At 34.1% G+C, this 16,819-nt stretch overlaps 1 protein-coding gene and 1 long non-coding RNA gene across 2 annotated transcripts in view; both read left to right on the top strand.

The window, feature by feature from the left end:
• Positions 1 to 5,626, top strand: part of Hel89B (histone acetyltransferase 1) — a 51,699-nt gene extending 46,073 nt beyond the window's left edge. Inside the window, exons 30-35 of the mRNA XM_068775616.1 lie at positions 548 to 721; positions 1,277 to 1,450; positions 2,066 to 2,214; positions 2,760 to 3,018; positions 3,750 to 3,925; positions 4,329 to 5,626. Of these exons, the coding sequence (XP_068631717.1) occupies positions 548 to 721; positions 1,277 to 1,450; positions 2,066 to 2,214; positions 2,760 to 3,018; positions 3,750 to 3,925; positions 4,329 to 4,587 (1,191 nt within the window). The 3' untranslated portion in view covers positions 4,588 to 5,626. The remainder of the gene's footprint in view (positions 1 to 547; positions 722 to 1,276; positions 1,451 to 2,065; positions 2,215 to 2,759; positions 3,019 to 3,749; positions 3,926 to 4,328) is intronic.
• Positions 5,627 to 7,787: 2,161 nt separating this feature from the next.
• LOC137932467 (uncharacterized) overlaps positions 7,788 to 16,819 on the top strand; it is a 68,317-nt gene continuing 59,285 nt past the window's right edge. The window contains exon 1 of the long non-coding RNA XR_011109086.1: positions 7,788 to 8,000. This is a non-coding gene — a long non-coding RNA (uncharacterized lncRNA). The remainder of the gene's footprint in view (positions 8,001 to 16,819) is intronic.

The following is a 16,819-nucleotide window of genomic DNA, read 5'->3' as shown; positions in this document are numbered from 1 at the left end:
AAATACTAAAGCTTTGCCCTCGAGAAACTAGTATCAAATGTAATGCTGGTCCTGCTTCTCATTTTTGCCCAGTAGAATTTACATTTTAGGCTACGAAATAGCTATAGAATAGTGTAATGTCTTCCACGCGATTATTAATGGTGAAAATTTTAATTGCTATTAATTATACAAAAATGAACAAAAGGAAACAAAAGAAGTGATTTTCATTTTAAAAATTATGATCAATTATACAATTATGAGATTGCTCATAATAATGTAGTAAAAGCATCGATATTTAAATATTGACAATGCTCTCCATCTTGACACCAAAACAATTTAGATTATAAGTGATTAATAGTCATTGGCATACTCAAGACGCAGGCCATGTGGTGGACAGATGATCTTCTTCAAGGCGTCTGTAAACGCTGGAGACAGGCCGCTTCATATCGGTCTTATTCTAAGGAAGCCCTTTGTTCAGAAGTGGGCTGTTATGGTGATGATAAGTCATGACGATTTGTGAATTTACGAATGAGTGGCGATAAGTAATGTGGACGAACTAAAATTACAGAACAACGTGCTGGAGCTGTGGTCGTTGTTCGACTTCCTGATGCCAGGGCTGCTGGGCACCGAGCGACAGTTCACGGCGCGTTATTCGCGGCCAATCCTAGCAGCACGCGACGCCAAGGCCACGCCCCACCAGCTGCAGGCAGGCGCTCTAGCCTGCGAGGCGCTGCACCGACAGGTGGCCAAACCAAATACAGATAAAATATATTCTTACCGCGAAAAAGCTGTAGTTTAGTCCACAGGATGATTGGTTATAGATATAAAACAATGTATAATGTATTATAGTACATCGTGTCCAAAGATATGTGGTAAGAAAAATTTGTTTACAAAATTCGGATTACTGTATATGAAATTAAATATCGTTCACTATCTGTCACTATATATGCCACAGGATGTTAACCTGTCGTGTTCAATTTAAGAAATGTAATATATTTCAGAATTAATTTTTCATACAGTGCGAGTGTAAATAGGCTCAAAAGCTTTAAAATTTGTTGACTAATAAGTTATACTTTCACCCTTGTAAAACTTTTAAGTTCGTAACAAATTATCCGTACAATAAAGAAATAATAAGTAAGTTTGTCTGTTTGGTCTGATCAACAGATGAGACTATGATCTCTCAAAATAGGCTTCATGATAATGACGTCAGCCTATAGACGCGCACTGTAAAGGCATATGCCTTTAAGCATATAGAAACTGTTATTAAGTTTAAATATACTTATTTGTATTGCGATAGGTGCTGCCGTTCCTGCTGCGGCGTGTGAAAGAGGACGTGCTACGCGAGCTACCGCCCAAGATCACGCAGGACTACTACTGCGAGCTAAGCCCCATGCAGCGCCGACTGTACGAGCACTTCTCGCGTGAACACGTGCCTCATGATATCGGCAGCTCACACACGCATGTGTTCCAGGTACGTGCTCTTTACTAGTTACAAATTACCTTTTTGGGTTCTTAATACTCGCGGCTGAAACGGCCCCGAGCATTGTCGGTCAATGGGACGGAATACCTTTATGCATGGAACGGAGTAGTTAAAGTGCAAAGTATTTATTTTTAAATATTAAAACTGTTTTTAATAAAACAATATAACTTTATATATAAATATAATATTAAAAAAAATACAATGATGTAATGAAAGTATATTTTGATCATTAATAATTTACAGACTCATATGCGTCCTTCTTTTAAAGCGGAGACTTTCGTCAAACCCAGATATGTGTACATAGAGTCCAAAGAGTAGCTAAACACAATTGAAATAAAATCTATTTTCATAGTGCATGCATAATGCATGTTCTGGAATGGGATTCGTAGACGAAAGACGTCAACCCTTCACAACCTTCGTAAGGTCGACTGTCCTTAAAATCTATAATCTTATTATTTCACTATTTTAAATGTTTGTATATCCCTAGGACCTCTGAAAATTTTGATTTTTGTAATGAAAATAAATGTCATTTTTTCCGAGAATTATTTTACGAACTCTCTTTCTGTGAGGTCAGTTATATTTAACATGCGTCGTTATTATTTGCAGGCACTACACTATCTCCAAAATGTATGCAATCACCCCAAACTGGTGCTGACTCCGGAACACCCGGAGGCGGAACGCATTGCGGCGGAGTTAGCCGTGCAGCGCTCCTCGCTTGACGACATTCAGCACTCTGCCAAGCTGCCAGCACTCAAGTGAGTTTCACTCTACAAACACGCTCACACTGATCCATTTGTATTTTGTTTTTATAATTCTGTAATTTGGCCAGTTGAAGGTGGAAGTGGGCAGGTTCCGTGCAGAAATTCAGACCGCTGGGGCCTTGAGTGAAAACAGACGAAGGATGTCCATCCACAAAGTGGACATATACCTTGTTAAGGTCTAAGAAAGACAATCTGATGAGATCAATATGCAAATCTATGTGAATACCTTTGTCCAGCTGTGGACATACCATGCCTGAAATGATAATGATATTAAAAAAGTGACCACTTAAGTCACAAATATAATACTTATGTGATATAATATTTTCCTCAATTTGTGTATATCGTTATAGTGCTTACTAATAGACCTAATACGGCTGAAGTAATCATGATTAAGTACAATATATACTAGCTAGGTTTTTACTTAGGTCATTGCTTTAGGCCAGGTAGGCCGCATGCTTTTTGGATTTGTTAAAGATGTCGCTGTCAAATTAGTGGCAGTGAAGAAAAAATATGTAAATAAAATAATTTTTTTTTCGTAGACAACTTCTTCTGGACTGCGGCATTGGAAGCAGTTCAAGCGACGCGGAAAATGGAGCGGTGGTATCCCAGCACCGCGCGCTAATTTTCTGTCAATTGAAGAAAATGCTGGACATCGTGGAGAACGACCTCCTCCGTCGGCACCTACCGGGAGTCACGCACCTGCGGCTCGACGGAAGCGTGCCTCCGCACCAGCGACACGCCATTGTTACACGCTTCAACACCGACGTGTCCATCGATTTACTCCTACTCACTACAGCAGTAAGTTTGTGAACATTAAAACTGTAACTAAGCCAGTGGGTAGGCCCATACTAAGTGGACCGAGAACATAGTTAATGTTGCGGGAAGTCGCTGGATGCAGGCTGGAAGGAACTTCGGAGCGATGTAGAATACACGCGATATTATGACAAAGAAAGCCTTAGCTGCGTAATACCATGTCAGCCGACAAACGCCCACTGCAAGACATAGACCTAACCCGAAGGTGGTCATGATAACCAGTCTTACGCTGCCCATGTACAGCGACTTCCCACGACCTTGACTACTAGATCTTACATCAGCAGATCAAACATCAGATATTTTACTCTCTTAAAGTATAATACATGATGTGCCTATTTCAGTAACTACTTTCTTTATTTATTTAATAATAAACAATGATTACTTAGAAATAAGTTTTCATACAGTGCTTTATGCTAATATATCATAAAATTATATATTATTTATTAAATGTTATACAATATTATTTATCATTATTCAAATGATTTTAAATTACGTCATGTTTTTGACAGTTGGGGGAAGGTTAAGGTTTTAGTGCTTTGTTTTTATTTTCTTTGTTTGAAAAATAAAAAAGATATTTTCGTTATTTTACTGGTAAACATTACAATTGTTCTGTCTGTGTGAGAATAAAATAGCCGATTAACAGGCCGTTCTTGAGGTTTGCGTTGAGCGAAAGTTTAGGCGATATACTTTTATTAATATATTTAATAAATTTGTAGGTGGGAGGCCTTGGTCTAAATCTGACGGGCGCGGATACGGTGATCTTTGTGGAGCACGACTGGAACCCGATGAAGGACCTGCAGGCCATGGACCGCGCGCACCGCATCGGACAGCGCAAAGTCGTCAACGTCTACCGTCTTGTAACCAGGGACACGCTCGAGGAAAAGATTATGGGGTTAAGATTACTTTTTTTTTATTAAAAACTTGCTATAATTTTAACTATACATCTATATCTTCATCATGTCAGCCGTCAGTCGCCCACTGCATAGATCTCCTCCCAAAGATCGCTGCCATGACCGGTCTTGCGCTGTCCGCATCCCGCGACCTTGAATTTATAGTTGCATGAGCAATATGCCCCCACTTATAACAATTTCAGACAAGTAAATCGTCTAGCAATGTCAGTAACTTTGGTTCGTCTGCCAATTTCCTCGCTTTCGATTATCCATATCTTTACTTGGATTTAAATTTATACCAGCAAATACAAACCAGTATATTGAAGCTTTTATTATACCCCATGTAAATTAAAAATTATGAATTTAAATATGCATATGTTTACCGATATTAAATTTTCATTACAGACTCCAAAAATTCAAGCTGATGACAGCAAACACAGTGATCAGCAGCGAGAATGCAGCGATGGAAACCATGGGCACCGATCAATTGCTGGATCTGTTCCAGCTGTCCGGGCAGAGCACCAGCCAGTCTCAAGCACAATCAGGCAATGTCGGAGCCAAGTCTGTGCTAGAAACGCTACCCGACCTGTGGGACGATAAGCAGTACGAAGAGGAATATGACATGACCAATTTTATTAAGAGCTTGAACAACATTAAGACTTAGTGATCGCCAAGATTTCGTAGAAGCTACTAATCATATTAATGAACTCAAGGTCTTGTTAACATCAACAACAAACAGTAAACTTTTTTAATTCAGTGGTTTCTATATAGCCACCAGCAACAACAAATCCAAAGTAAATCTTATGCTGAATAATTTAACATGTATTAATATACTATTGTGTAGTGATTTATATCTGACACATTTGCAGTTTTTGACTGACATTCAACTATCTGTTTAAGCCCTCAAAAATTTTCTATTAATTGAGAATATTATGAAAAATTTGTAATGAATTATTATTATTATCAGCCTATTTTAGTTATAAACAGCTGACACCAAATTGAAGTCTTAAAATCATTTCCGAGTGGCGTTGCTCTATCACGTTACATTTTGTTATGAAAAATTTGTTCGGTTAAATCTTAATATTTACTGTTTGTGTTATTGTATGTGAAACTTCAAGTTATGTGCAATAATCATAAAATATCATAGAATATGTGTAGTAAATTCTTTTGGTATAACTTCTGTCTTATTGGAGACTGGTGAAGATTAGATGAAAGTAGTAGTTTTACATCTCTTGTGATGATACATAAGTGTCAATTTGCGTAAAGCCTTGATGTTAAGTAAATAATTTAAAGCTATATTTACGAAAATCGAGCTTTATAATATGTTAATCTAGAGATAAACGAAGTTTACAAAGCGATTAGCCCAGTGCGTTTGAATGTGACATTATAGGCTAATAGTAATGTACTACTCTAGTTGATAACTTTATAAGAATAATGAAGTGGAAATGAGGTTTTAGCCTATTCAACGGCTGTTATCTTTAAGATTGAATTAGAGGCTGAATTGTTTTTAACAATAGTGTAGAAATGTCATATGGCTAACTTTGAGGGCTTTAAAAATTGCCTTGTTTGTGGTATTGAATATATACGTGTGAACAATCTTAACAATTCTCTACAATTGGTGTGAATGTTTTATAAAACACCTTTAATTATGTATGTTTCGTCTTGCACCTTTAAAAATTATAAAGTAATTAAAAAAATATTCAAGAGAGTATAAAATGTCTTCAATTTTATTGACATTTTAAGATTATAAATTAGGGTAATCATACCAAAATAACAGACTTCTTGTATTAATTATTGGACGACTTACTGTGTATAATTTATGTTCTATTATATTAAATTTTGACTATGACTTGATATTAGGTGATTCGCTTACATTTACGTTCTAAAATTTCTAATGTAAGTTCCTTTGGTGAGAAATACCTCAATTATAGATTTTTCTTACGATTGTAATTTATTTTGTAGCAAGTTAAGGAAGACAGTCATATTGCTTAGTCATTTTTGTAGTTTTAGAACGCACACAGCGGCGTTGCTATGTTACGTTGAGTTTTATTTGCTATATAGTACCTGCTCAAGAGGGAATGACGAAAAATATTCTTTTGAAATGGTTTAACACCCTCGTCATACTTTACCAAGGATGATGCAATGCAAATATAAATTGTGTCCAAAGAATGGAAGGGGCTTTTAAAATGATTTAGCAGTTGAATGTAAAAATTAAGTTATAATTACTATTAGATATGTGTTATTATTTTTTTCTTGATAAGAAGTCCTGCTACGATATCAAACTGGTTATTAGGATAAACTAATGGTTATTTGACTTTGTAATGTTACTGTCATTGTTATGATTTATGTGATGTGTTGTGTGTTTCACATAACCTTATTGTTTGACAGTGATTAGTTATGTTAAATTTATTTTGTTATGACAGTGTAAAACGTGTTCTTTCTCGCCTGTACATTTTTATTGTAATAAACTTGTAGCATCATAATCTGTGTTTATTTTTTATAAATTGTTTCATATTTTTAATAAATAATGATATTACTATTGTATTAATAAGACATTACGAAAGAATTAAGACGAGGTGAAATCGAATGATCTAATTGGGTTTGCTAAATGCTCCTCAAGTAATTGGTTTAGCGTCATTTTTTGGTAATAAATTAAAAGCTATAAGCCAAATCACAAAACAAATTAGAAACCACCTTATAACTTATCATTTAACTTGAACCATCATGTTTGAAGGGACTATTTGTGTTTTATGTACCCAAGCTATTTCATCTCTGAAACCTGATAGATTAAAAGTTTGAACTACATGATAGGTCTCCAATAACTAATGTAAATAATTATCATCATTTTTTCCAGAGTTGCAAATAAGTATTAAGTCATGAAATGATTTATATAACCGAGAAAAGATTTAACAGGTAAACACAATAAAGATAAATGCAAATTGAAAAAGAAACAATAATATTTAATACATTTTATATATACTTTCGATTATATTGTAAAAAGTTATTGTTTAACCATCATCATTTTGAGCCCTGAGAAGTACCCACCCTGTTGGACATAGGCCTCTCTCGTAGATATATAACTTCTGGCGATCTTAACAAAGACCACTCGCCTTGCGGCGGGACGTCTTGTGGTTATTATCACTGAAAAAGATTGTGTATTTGCAAAAATGCCCTGGCGAAATGTCTGTTAATACATTAGCGCATCACAACTACATACGTATTGTATATTTAAAAAAAAGGCATTAAATTTCACTAATTTCATCATTCAAAGCAATTAAAATTTTAATCCGCAAATTATTATTAAGTTTTTCCAACTTTTCGACAAACATGTAAAATATCGAATGTCAGGAATAATTTATACAAATAAATACAATTGCAGAGTCTGTTTGTAATATTAAAAATACTCGTTTTTTCTACATGTATATGGAGATGATATTTTTTTAAATTTTGTCGATCTGTTTGTTCCGGCTAATATCTAAATTTGCTGAACCGATTTTGACGGCACTTATACTTGCAGCTAGCTGATGCAACAAGGAGTAAATTAGGCTACTTTTATTTTAGAAAAAATTCTTTAACGAAAAAAAAACAATAATTTTTTTGTTAAATTTCACGCGGACAAAGTCACGGGTATAGCTAGTTAGTAAAAATAATCCAGACAATTGTTTAATTTCTTTAAGAATATTATCACTGAATCGATAAAACTTGAAACGATCAAGAATAATGTATATTTCTCTAGTCAATAAACACGAATGCAAACTTCTTTTATCAACTTATAAACATATCTATTTTATCCTGCGTGGAAAGGAACATAAAGTTAAAAGTACAAAAAGTCCGCAAGATAGCGCTTAAGTGCATCAACACCATGGCGAAAGCGACGTCAACTGTGTGTAGGTAAATTTTTGTTTTCTTCAACGAACTGCTGTTTCTTGTTTGTTTATAAGTTAAAAGACTGATTGAGAAGTTTTTTTAAGTGTTTATCCGTTATCAAGTGCATCAGTTTACAGTTGGAAGTTAAAAGTTTTATGTGTAAAGTTGTAACGAACTCTGGGATCAGTTGAGTATTCAGGTGTCAACGAGGTAAGGTACCGAAGCTTATTTCAAGATTATGACTTCTAAAATTAACGCTTTACCTCTAAAACGATATTTGAATATTCTTAAAATTTGTAATTAGCCCATCGCATTCAAGCCGTCGACGTACACATTTGAAGTAATAGTTATTAATAATTCTTAAAAAGGTTATGTCTCTCTACACGAATTTTAAACAGATCTCCGACACTTAAGATGTTTTGCTTCTTAGAATTTTTCATCGCGTTCTGAACGCATTTCAGTCCACTGCAATGAAGTTTGCATTTGTTTACAAACTTTTGGTATATTGTTTACCTATTGACCTACTATTTTCTATCAAAGTATTTTGGACCTTATTTGAATGAAATGAATGAAATTTTATCCTATTTTTTTTTTACATTAATCTCACTTCCAAATAGAACAGAATTAAAGTTATTTTACAATTTTTTAAATTATTCAATTAAAAGTTTTAAACGTGTTAAATGTCTTGTTTTAATTTTTTCTAATTTATAAAACTTTAATCAAAGTTAGTTTAATTTTATAAAATAATAGTTTTTGTTAAAAATCCTTGTAATGGCATTCAATAAAGATATTTAGTTCTCAATAGTATATAGATTAGTTGTTTGAAACCATTTTAATTCTTTCATTATTATTTATTATGAGCCTTTTTTATATTGTAGTTTAATATTTAACAGCAGAATTCAGAAAAAAATTTTAGTAAATTTTTAATTTATTATTTATTTATTAAATTGCTACATTCTAATTAAACATTTTTAAAATGTTCTTTTTTAAATATATGAAAATGGCATAAAAATAATTATTGTTATAACCGTAATTATTGTTAAGAGATTTATAAACATATTTTACATAATCATCAAACTTTTAATAATTAAAATAGAAAACAATGACATTTCTTGTAAATTTCTAAAATTAAATTGTATTCTTTACATCAATCCTATAGGTGTGAGAACTTCAATCCTGGCCTCTTGGAAATATAATAATTATTAACACTATTTTTAAATAATCTTGTTTTACCAATTGTACTCAATCAAAATTTTATAATTGACTTTTACATTGAAATTATTAATATTATAACCCTTGAAACCATTGATTAATCAAAATTTAAAAATTTACAACTTTATGAGTGTTGGTAAATATTAGAATAATTAGTTAAATGAAAAAAAATTTAAATACTTTTACGAAGATGTATAAAATAGCTTTCACTTGTTTTGTTTTACCATCTGTCTTATAGAACTTCTAACGCCAAACAAAGTTATGAACTTTTTTTAATTAGTACGTAGTTTTGTTAGAGCGCCTTTACAAAATATGATGATATACGTACGTAATTGTTTGAGCTTCGATCCAATAATTAGAGGTATCAATTAAATAGCGCTTAAACTCATTGATGTTCGTATGTCTGATCTCGTTAGGCGCGTAAAATCAATAATAACGTATCATAGAAACATTCACAAACAGTGTGGTTTTTCGACACAATATCGAAAACCGAAGCGTAATAAAAGTGGCAGATGTATGATCAAGCCGTCGTTTTATCTCTTCGATTTTTTTTTTGTGAAAAAGAGGTTTGCAACAATCAATTCCCTTTGTGCGCGACATCAATGGGAGCGGTTGCTGTGTACCTATCCTTTGATCTCGCCGCGCTCTGAAGATGCGACATTGCGCTAATGCCGGCAGCGCGGGGCGTAACGTCGTAAGCGCCTTTTAGGATTTGTTTTCAAGTGTGAAGCGTTTTAGAGGGCTTTTATAATTACCCACCCGCTGCTCTTCATCACTATCTTAGCGATACGAGAACGATCGCGCTTTGTGCTCGGAGACACGGCTGAGCTTCAGCGCATTCATACTCTAGTTTTACAACGCGTTTATTTTCTTTTTGTCGCATTTATAAATTTATAATTCGAACATTAAAATTGGTTGTGAATATACACCACTTAAAGAAGATAAAATATCTATACATCTGTACAAATAAATAAAATTGGAGCGTCTGTTTGTAATATTTAAATAACCTGTGAGTATATTAAAGGTACATATATAAAAAATACGCATATTTTAAATTTTTGTCCGTCTGTCTGTTTGAAATAGCTGAACCGTTTTTGACGGAACTTATCTAGCAGGTAGTTGATATTATAAGAAGTAATTAAGGTCACTTTTATTTTAGTAAAATTCTTGTAATATAATTATATTCCATGCGAACGAAGTCGTTGGTATAGCTAGTAAAAATTTTTTTATAGCGCTTTGGTAATTACGAACATTAAATTGCTTTTAATTAATAGTTGACTAAAACTGAAGAAATGGTGTAGTAAGACTTTTTTTATATCATATCTTATAGAACGATTTCATCAGCGTCCACTATAAATTTATTATAAGTCCTATCGGAAGCTGTCTGCATCCAGCGTTTTAAGATGATATATTTAATGGAATCAGGCGTTACCTCGCGGAAGTCCATCCTAAGTAAGAAAAGGCCCAATATCTAGCTACTTTCGCACATGTGGTGGTAGTCGTGCAATGAAATGCACCGCCCGCCAGCCCTCTGATAAATACGTATGCGGCAAACAATGCGAATCACACAACCGCCACCGCCAAATTACTCAACACGTGTTTCACCCCTCCACGGGGCATCTTCAGGAGTTATGTTACACCGATTAGTGCAAAACACAGAGTTTTAAGATGACATTGAAGGTCACCTGTCTACCTTGTCTAGCTACGCTGCGCATGCCTGTCCCCGGTCTCCTATTTAGAACCTCAAGATTCCAGCAATCTTTTCAGTGCGCTATTTTGCATGATCAGTGCCACTTCAACTTAATAATCTGCTATTTTCTACTTTCTTTCATCTATAGATCTCATTTCTAATTCGATCTCGTAAGGAAATCTCTGGCATATCCTTCTCCATGACGCGCTGAGCGACTGTGGGCGTGATCGTGGGTCATCTTTATTAATAACAAATACTAAATAGCTTTTAAATAATAAGTGCGAAAGATGGAGTAAAACTTGTTTATGTCATATCAAACAGAATAATTTTATATAATATATAATTTAATAATATTCCGGACATTTATTAATTGAAGAATCAGGCTACCGAGCATATAACAGTCAAATCGCGTTAAGAATACAGTGAATGATGATTATATTTTATAAAATTATGTCCATGGACAATGTGAACCATCAATGAAAACGTTCCGAAATAAAAGTTGTGTTCGAAAGTATGTCTTCTAGTGGTCATTGTGAATTTGACCGTCTAAGTACAAACTGAGTAGTTACGGCTCTAGGCCGGCGAAAAATTTAGCAAAAAATATTTTTTTTATTATATTTAAATAAAACACTGTCACGTTAAAACAATAATATTTTTTTTTTATTAAAAGATAAATATGTGAATATCAAATGTTGCCTATTAAACTCTGCAAGCCACATAACGCGCATTACAGGTGATCTCTGGGGCGTCAAGGTTCAATAGTGGAGACCACAGATTGACACGCGCACTGTCAGACCTTGGTAAAGTCGTCGGAAGACGTTGGAATGTAGTCTTTTTCCTTTCGGATCCAACTGAAATTCAACGAGGGGAGGCCTAATTCAGCAATTTAGGTCTTCTAAGAAATTTATTTTTATGTATTAATTAAAACGCTTTCTCCAAGTCATTCTTTAATACATTACTATTTAAACTTATTTATTTTAAATATAGTTGTTCGTCTTAACCTTCAAACATGACGGCTAAAAAACGCCGCGTATGCACATCGCCTTAGGCTACGTAATAAGGTAAGTAAACCGCACGACGTTTTGTCTCTGTCCGGCGCGTCCTTTTAATTCCCATGCGAGGTTTCTGTACGAGACCCTCGGGAGGCGCGCGATTTCACAAAGCCAAACACGTGTTTCAAATCCTTTGTAGGCTTCTGCCCTTAATGGAGATGGATTCCCTAAGTCGATTTGAAGGGACTCCTGGCTTCGTCAGGTTCAAAGACAGTACGACGATGTCAAACGACAAGGATAATTGTTAACTACGTTCTATAATTAATGATATATATTTGGGATTGAGACTTGGTTCGATTGGATACAATTTTAAATAATTCACACTTTATGTATGAATTACATAGGATTGTCATTGCTCACAAACGAGTTCTCAGAGAATGGTCAGGAGCATCCTCTGCGCTCCATAACACCGCACTGACCTCCAACCAGCCCGGCAAACGCGGTGATAATGATATATCCCTTCGTAGATATCTTTTGAGGAAGCCTATGTCATGCAGTGACATATAGACGAGGATCATATACACGACTATATAAGGTGATTGGTTATAAATGTAAAAAAAGGCTTATTATTAGTGATTTTTTGATGAACGCTAAACTTCAGAGCTTGGAACATCGGCAAACAGTTGCCAGGATTACGGTGGTCCTTAGACTGCATTTTAAAGAATGTGCGTCGGAGTTACATGAATTAATTCCATCGTTTTCTTTCTTCTATCGGACATTAAGATGCACGGTTTCCCAACATCCATACAGGGTTGAAATCTTTTCAACCCGCACAAAGCGTCTTGCTACTACTTACAGTGCAAACAGCTAAGAAATAGAACAACCTACTTACCTTCGTTGTGTTCAGCTAACTATAAGTTGGGAGTCTTCAACTGAAGAGCGAGCATATAGCATCGTGGACCTCGTCATCGCTTAACACCAGGCGAAGGAGTGAATGAATAGCTTATTTTCTTTCAATTATTTTATAGTACACTCTATGTAAAAAACAATGGTTTTAGAAATAGTGAATAACATAATTATAATTTACTAAAAAAAGCGTTCGGAAAATTTGGATTACTACATAATAAAATTATTTATTGTCTATCGTTACAGACTTTGTACTGTCTGGAATTATTAGCCATACCAATAGAAAAAGTTCGTAAATGTAACTCAGGTCAGAGAGATCGTTTTATACAAGGTAATTGGAAGTAGGCGTAAGACTTTTAAAATTGCTGACAAAGCTAAATCGTTAACAGCTATACATATTAACTCCTTCAAATCTTTAACACCTGTTACCAATCGCCGATGGATATCTAATTATTATATATTAGAATTGTAATGACTTCCTTTAGTAATCTAGTGTTAAAAATATAAAATGATAGGTGAATTTCGTTTTGTTAGTTGAACGCTTTGAAAGGATATAATCAACCGCTCTCTATACATCCAGAATAACGTGTAACGCTCGGGTCACTCGCTTCCTTCCAGTATAACCCTTTGGCGGAACTCGAAAGAACTCGGTTGTTCATTAAAAATTCTAGGAAGTTATTATTAAGTCTCTTTTAGATGCGGAGTAACAATGAACCGTTTCAACGGCAAAGCCCGTGAAAGGGGTCGGTGGGAGTCGATTTGAAGCTTAGCCACTCAAGTGGGACTCGCTGCCCTGCCCTCGAGACTGTCCGCTGTGCACACACGCGGCGGTCCCCCGGGCGCTCCCGACGTGCGGACTTACGGCGGACTAGAGAAAGAATACTCGCTTTAAGACTTCATGCAGTTTGGCTATACTATCATTAAACATTTAATAACAATATATTTTTTTATTATTACCAATCGTGAGCTTCAATAGAATGTCAAAAGATCTCAATTTAAAAAATTCAAATATTACATACGAGTAAACATAGGAATTGTTTGTAACTAATAAACTAATGATGCTCCAGTTATCTAATTATTAACTTTTAATATAAATTACATATTCAAAATAATTATAAGGTAATGAAAGAAAAACGAATTGAAAGTCCATAATTAACTTCAATCTGAATTGAAAAGTTTTTTAGAAACTTCTTTCATATTAAATTGAAATGACGCCACACCGAAGAGGTTACAATCTTTCCTCCGGGTACCTCTATAATGATTACCCACAAGTTAAAACTAAGTGGGTCAACGCGTCCTGATCTGCAGTGAGCCCATAATAAGCTGAAACTGCTGGTGATCACTTTCAAAAACATTTACACTGTAGGCATTCTGTAATATGTAACAGTATAAATATTATTACAGGGTAGAAATCGAGAGACATGGTTAACTTTTTTTTTCGGAAAGTTTTTTTTACTTATATATAGTCGCTATACTCCTTTATCCTAAAATGGCCGAGACCATGTAGCACCTCATTTACAGTTTTTTTTTTTAAAAAAACTGGTAATGAGGTGCTCATTTACAGTATTTTTTAATTAATTTCTTATTTACAACATCAAATTATTAACTCTAGCTCTTGTGATTGTTTTAGGTGAATCTTAATTTTTATGTTATAATTATGCATGCGTGCTATACGAGTTCATATTGAAAAGATATTTTAATATCATAAATCGAAGTAAAACATAACTAGTGTTTTACCTATTAAAAAATTATGACCTGCCCATTTGGGTTTCTCACCTGCATAAACCAGGAAACAGATTTTAAACAATTGTTTGGGAATACGTTCGCGGAAGTATCGCCTAAAAGATTCCCACCAGAAAGGAAGTTATTTTTTACACGTTTTATATTATTTTTAATTACTCACTAAGATACGTCCTTTAGCAAAATAGGTTTAAATATTGAATTTATTATTCTCATTACATTAATGCTGAAATCGTAACCCACTTGCTTTCTACGTTTCTGTAAAATATAACATTCAATAGGTGTAACCGGGCGCTGTCCTAGACGGCTCTAAAGGCTCCCTTTGTCTCCGCTAAAGTACGTGTGAAGTTCACTTGATTCTGCAGTTGCAGGTGCTAAGCCGTGCTAAAAAAAGACAACAATAACGCCTGGAAGATTATACCTCTGCTTTTTATAAAATGCGTTCCATTTTTATCTCGGTCCACTGATTTCTGTTTGCAGATTTATATCATTTTTCTGTACACAAATATAATTTTACCAATTAATACTCGCTTAAAATATTTGAAAAAAAAATCGAGTTTTCACTTTGAGATGATACTTTGTATAATGATAATTTTAGTAATAATTTTTTACTTAGTTTATTATATTAACTTATGTAGTCGTATATGTCTCCGACATAGTTAAGTTCATGGGAAGCTGCTGGATGTGCGCAGGCGTAAGAACAGTCATGGTGGCGATCTTTGAGGGAGATCTATGTTTTGCAGTGGGCGTTCATTAGCTTAAAAGAGAGAAGAGAGAGAGAGAGATCTGTCAATAGGCATTCCTAGCCAATTACGGAAAGTTAAGATTTCGATCACATTTTAAGTCTTTAAGTTATTTTTAAATTATTATCATATTTTGCAAATCAATTTTCATGCATTAGGACTTTCTCAATCGTTTAGAAACAAATTACGCCTTAATTCTAATTAAACCAACAATTATTGGGTACCTAATTTTACCATAGCGTATATAGTAGTGTATGAAATATTGTAGTTAGGAAGGAAATGACAAATAAATTTATTATCATTTAACTGACTTGACTATTTCTTTTACAAATGCAAAAAATATGAATTTTTGATCCATTGCTCATCATATTGTTTACATTTCCAATGCAAAAGTTTAAAATGGGTCATTTGACCCGTAATGGTATATTCAGTGTGAATATAAATGCTCTGAAGGTAATTTAAAAAAATCCTTTTTTAGGATAGTGATGGATAAATGTGCACAAAATAAGCATATTTCAGAAAAATTAACAACTTTCCATAAACTTATTAAAGGTATATCCTTAGATGTACATATAAAGAGGTTAAACTATATATTTTATAATAATATAACAATTAAATCTCAGTATCCGAATAAAATACAAAAATGTATTTATAATAAAGTAAATTATGTAAATATTTGTATCTCCATTCATTCAGCCAGTTTTAAAAGCCGCTTTTCGTATCCCCTTCACTCCAATCAATGATCTGTCAAAGGGCCGAAGATCAAACGTCTAATAGATTAAGCGTGTAAAGTTTTAGGAGCGTGCATCAATACTGTATCCGATAAGTTTTGTTCCCCATTCAATCCTTTAATATAAAACTTGGCGTAAAGTTGGCGGCGCTGCGATATGCGGGCGCTCGCCTCGGCCCGTCCAAGTTTTTCCAGTTCCGCGTCTCGGAAGGTAAACAGAGAAATTTCCTTAAGTTGGTAATGCTGCTTGATGCGTTTAAGAACCGCGGATTTGGTTCCGAGACGATGCGGGCCGTCCCAACTTGAACGGAACCGCTCACCTACGAAATGGTCTAGTTTTAAGGGAATGAAATTTTTTTAAATATATTATCTCTTTCATACAAATTAGAAAAAACTGGTGACATTTCTGCGGTTATAGGTGAAAAAGGTTTAAATGGGTTAAGGTAAAGCTCAATTATCAGCAGAAGCTAAGTAAGCTTTTAAGATTTTACGCATATTTACGATAAACTTTTATAAAGTGATCACTAAAATATGTTACATTAATTTATTATTTTTATTCCATTGCGACAGGCCAATAATATCTGGCAGTATAAAGTCTGCAGACATGTAGTATGAAGCTATTTTAATATGTACTAATCCGAATTTTGTTACGCTTTTTCTTTTTAAACTCTCATCTTATTATATTCATTACGTTATTATTTCTAAAAGCTTTGAATTTTATAAGAATAGATCACTAATTTACAGCGACAGGGCTATACATTCAACCCTTTAAAGCTCTTGCACTTATAACGACTGATTCTGTGCAATATAGTCCGACCGGAACCGCTGTACCGCTAGCTAGGTATATCTTTACCGCATGTTAGGAAGAGCTGTATCTAAAGCGCGATAAAGCGGTTCCGGAAGAACTATAATATAAATATTGAGGATAGAGCAAATTTTAAAATTACTGTTACTAATTAACACGATATTTATCTATATTACCAAACGTTTATTGAACAAACGTTCAGTGGTGGGTA

Source organism: Battus philenor, unplaced genomic scaffold (assembly GCF_028537555.1).
Source record: "Battus philenor isolate CCGP_79_NKW_IND1 unplaced genomic scaffold, ilBatPhil1.0.hap1 SCAF_9, whole genome shotgun sequence".
In the NCBI taxonomy this organism is placed as follows: Eukaryota; Metazoa; Arthropoda; class Insecta; order Lepidoptera; family Papilionidae; genus Battus; species Battus philenor.
This window is presented reverse-complemented; position numbering and strand designations above follow the sequence as displayed.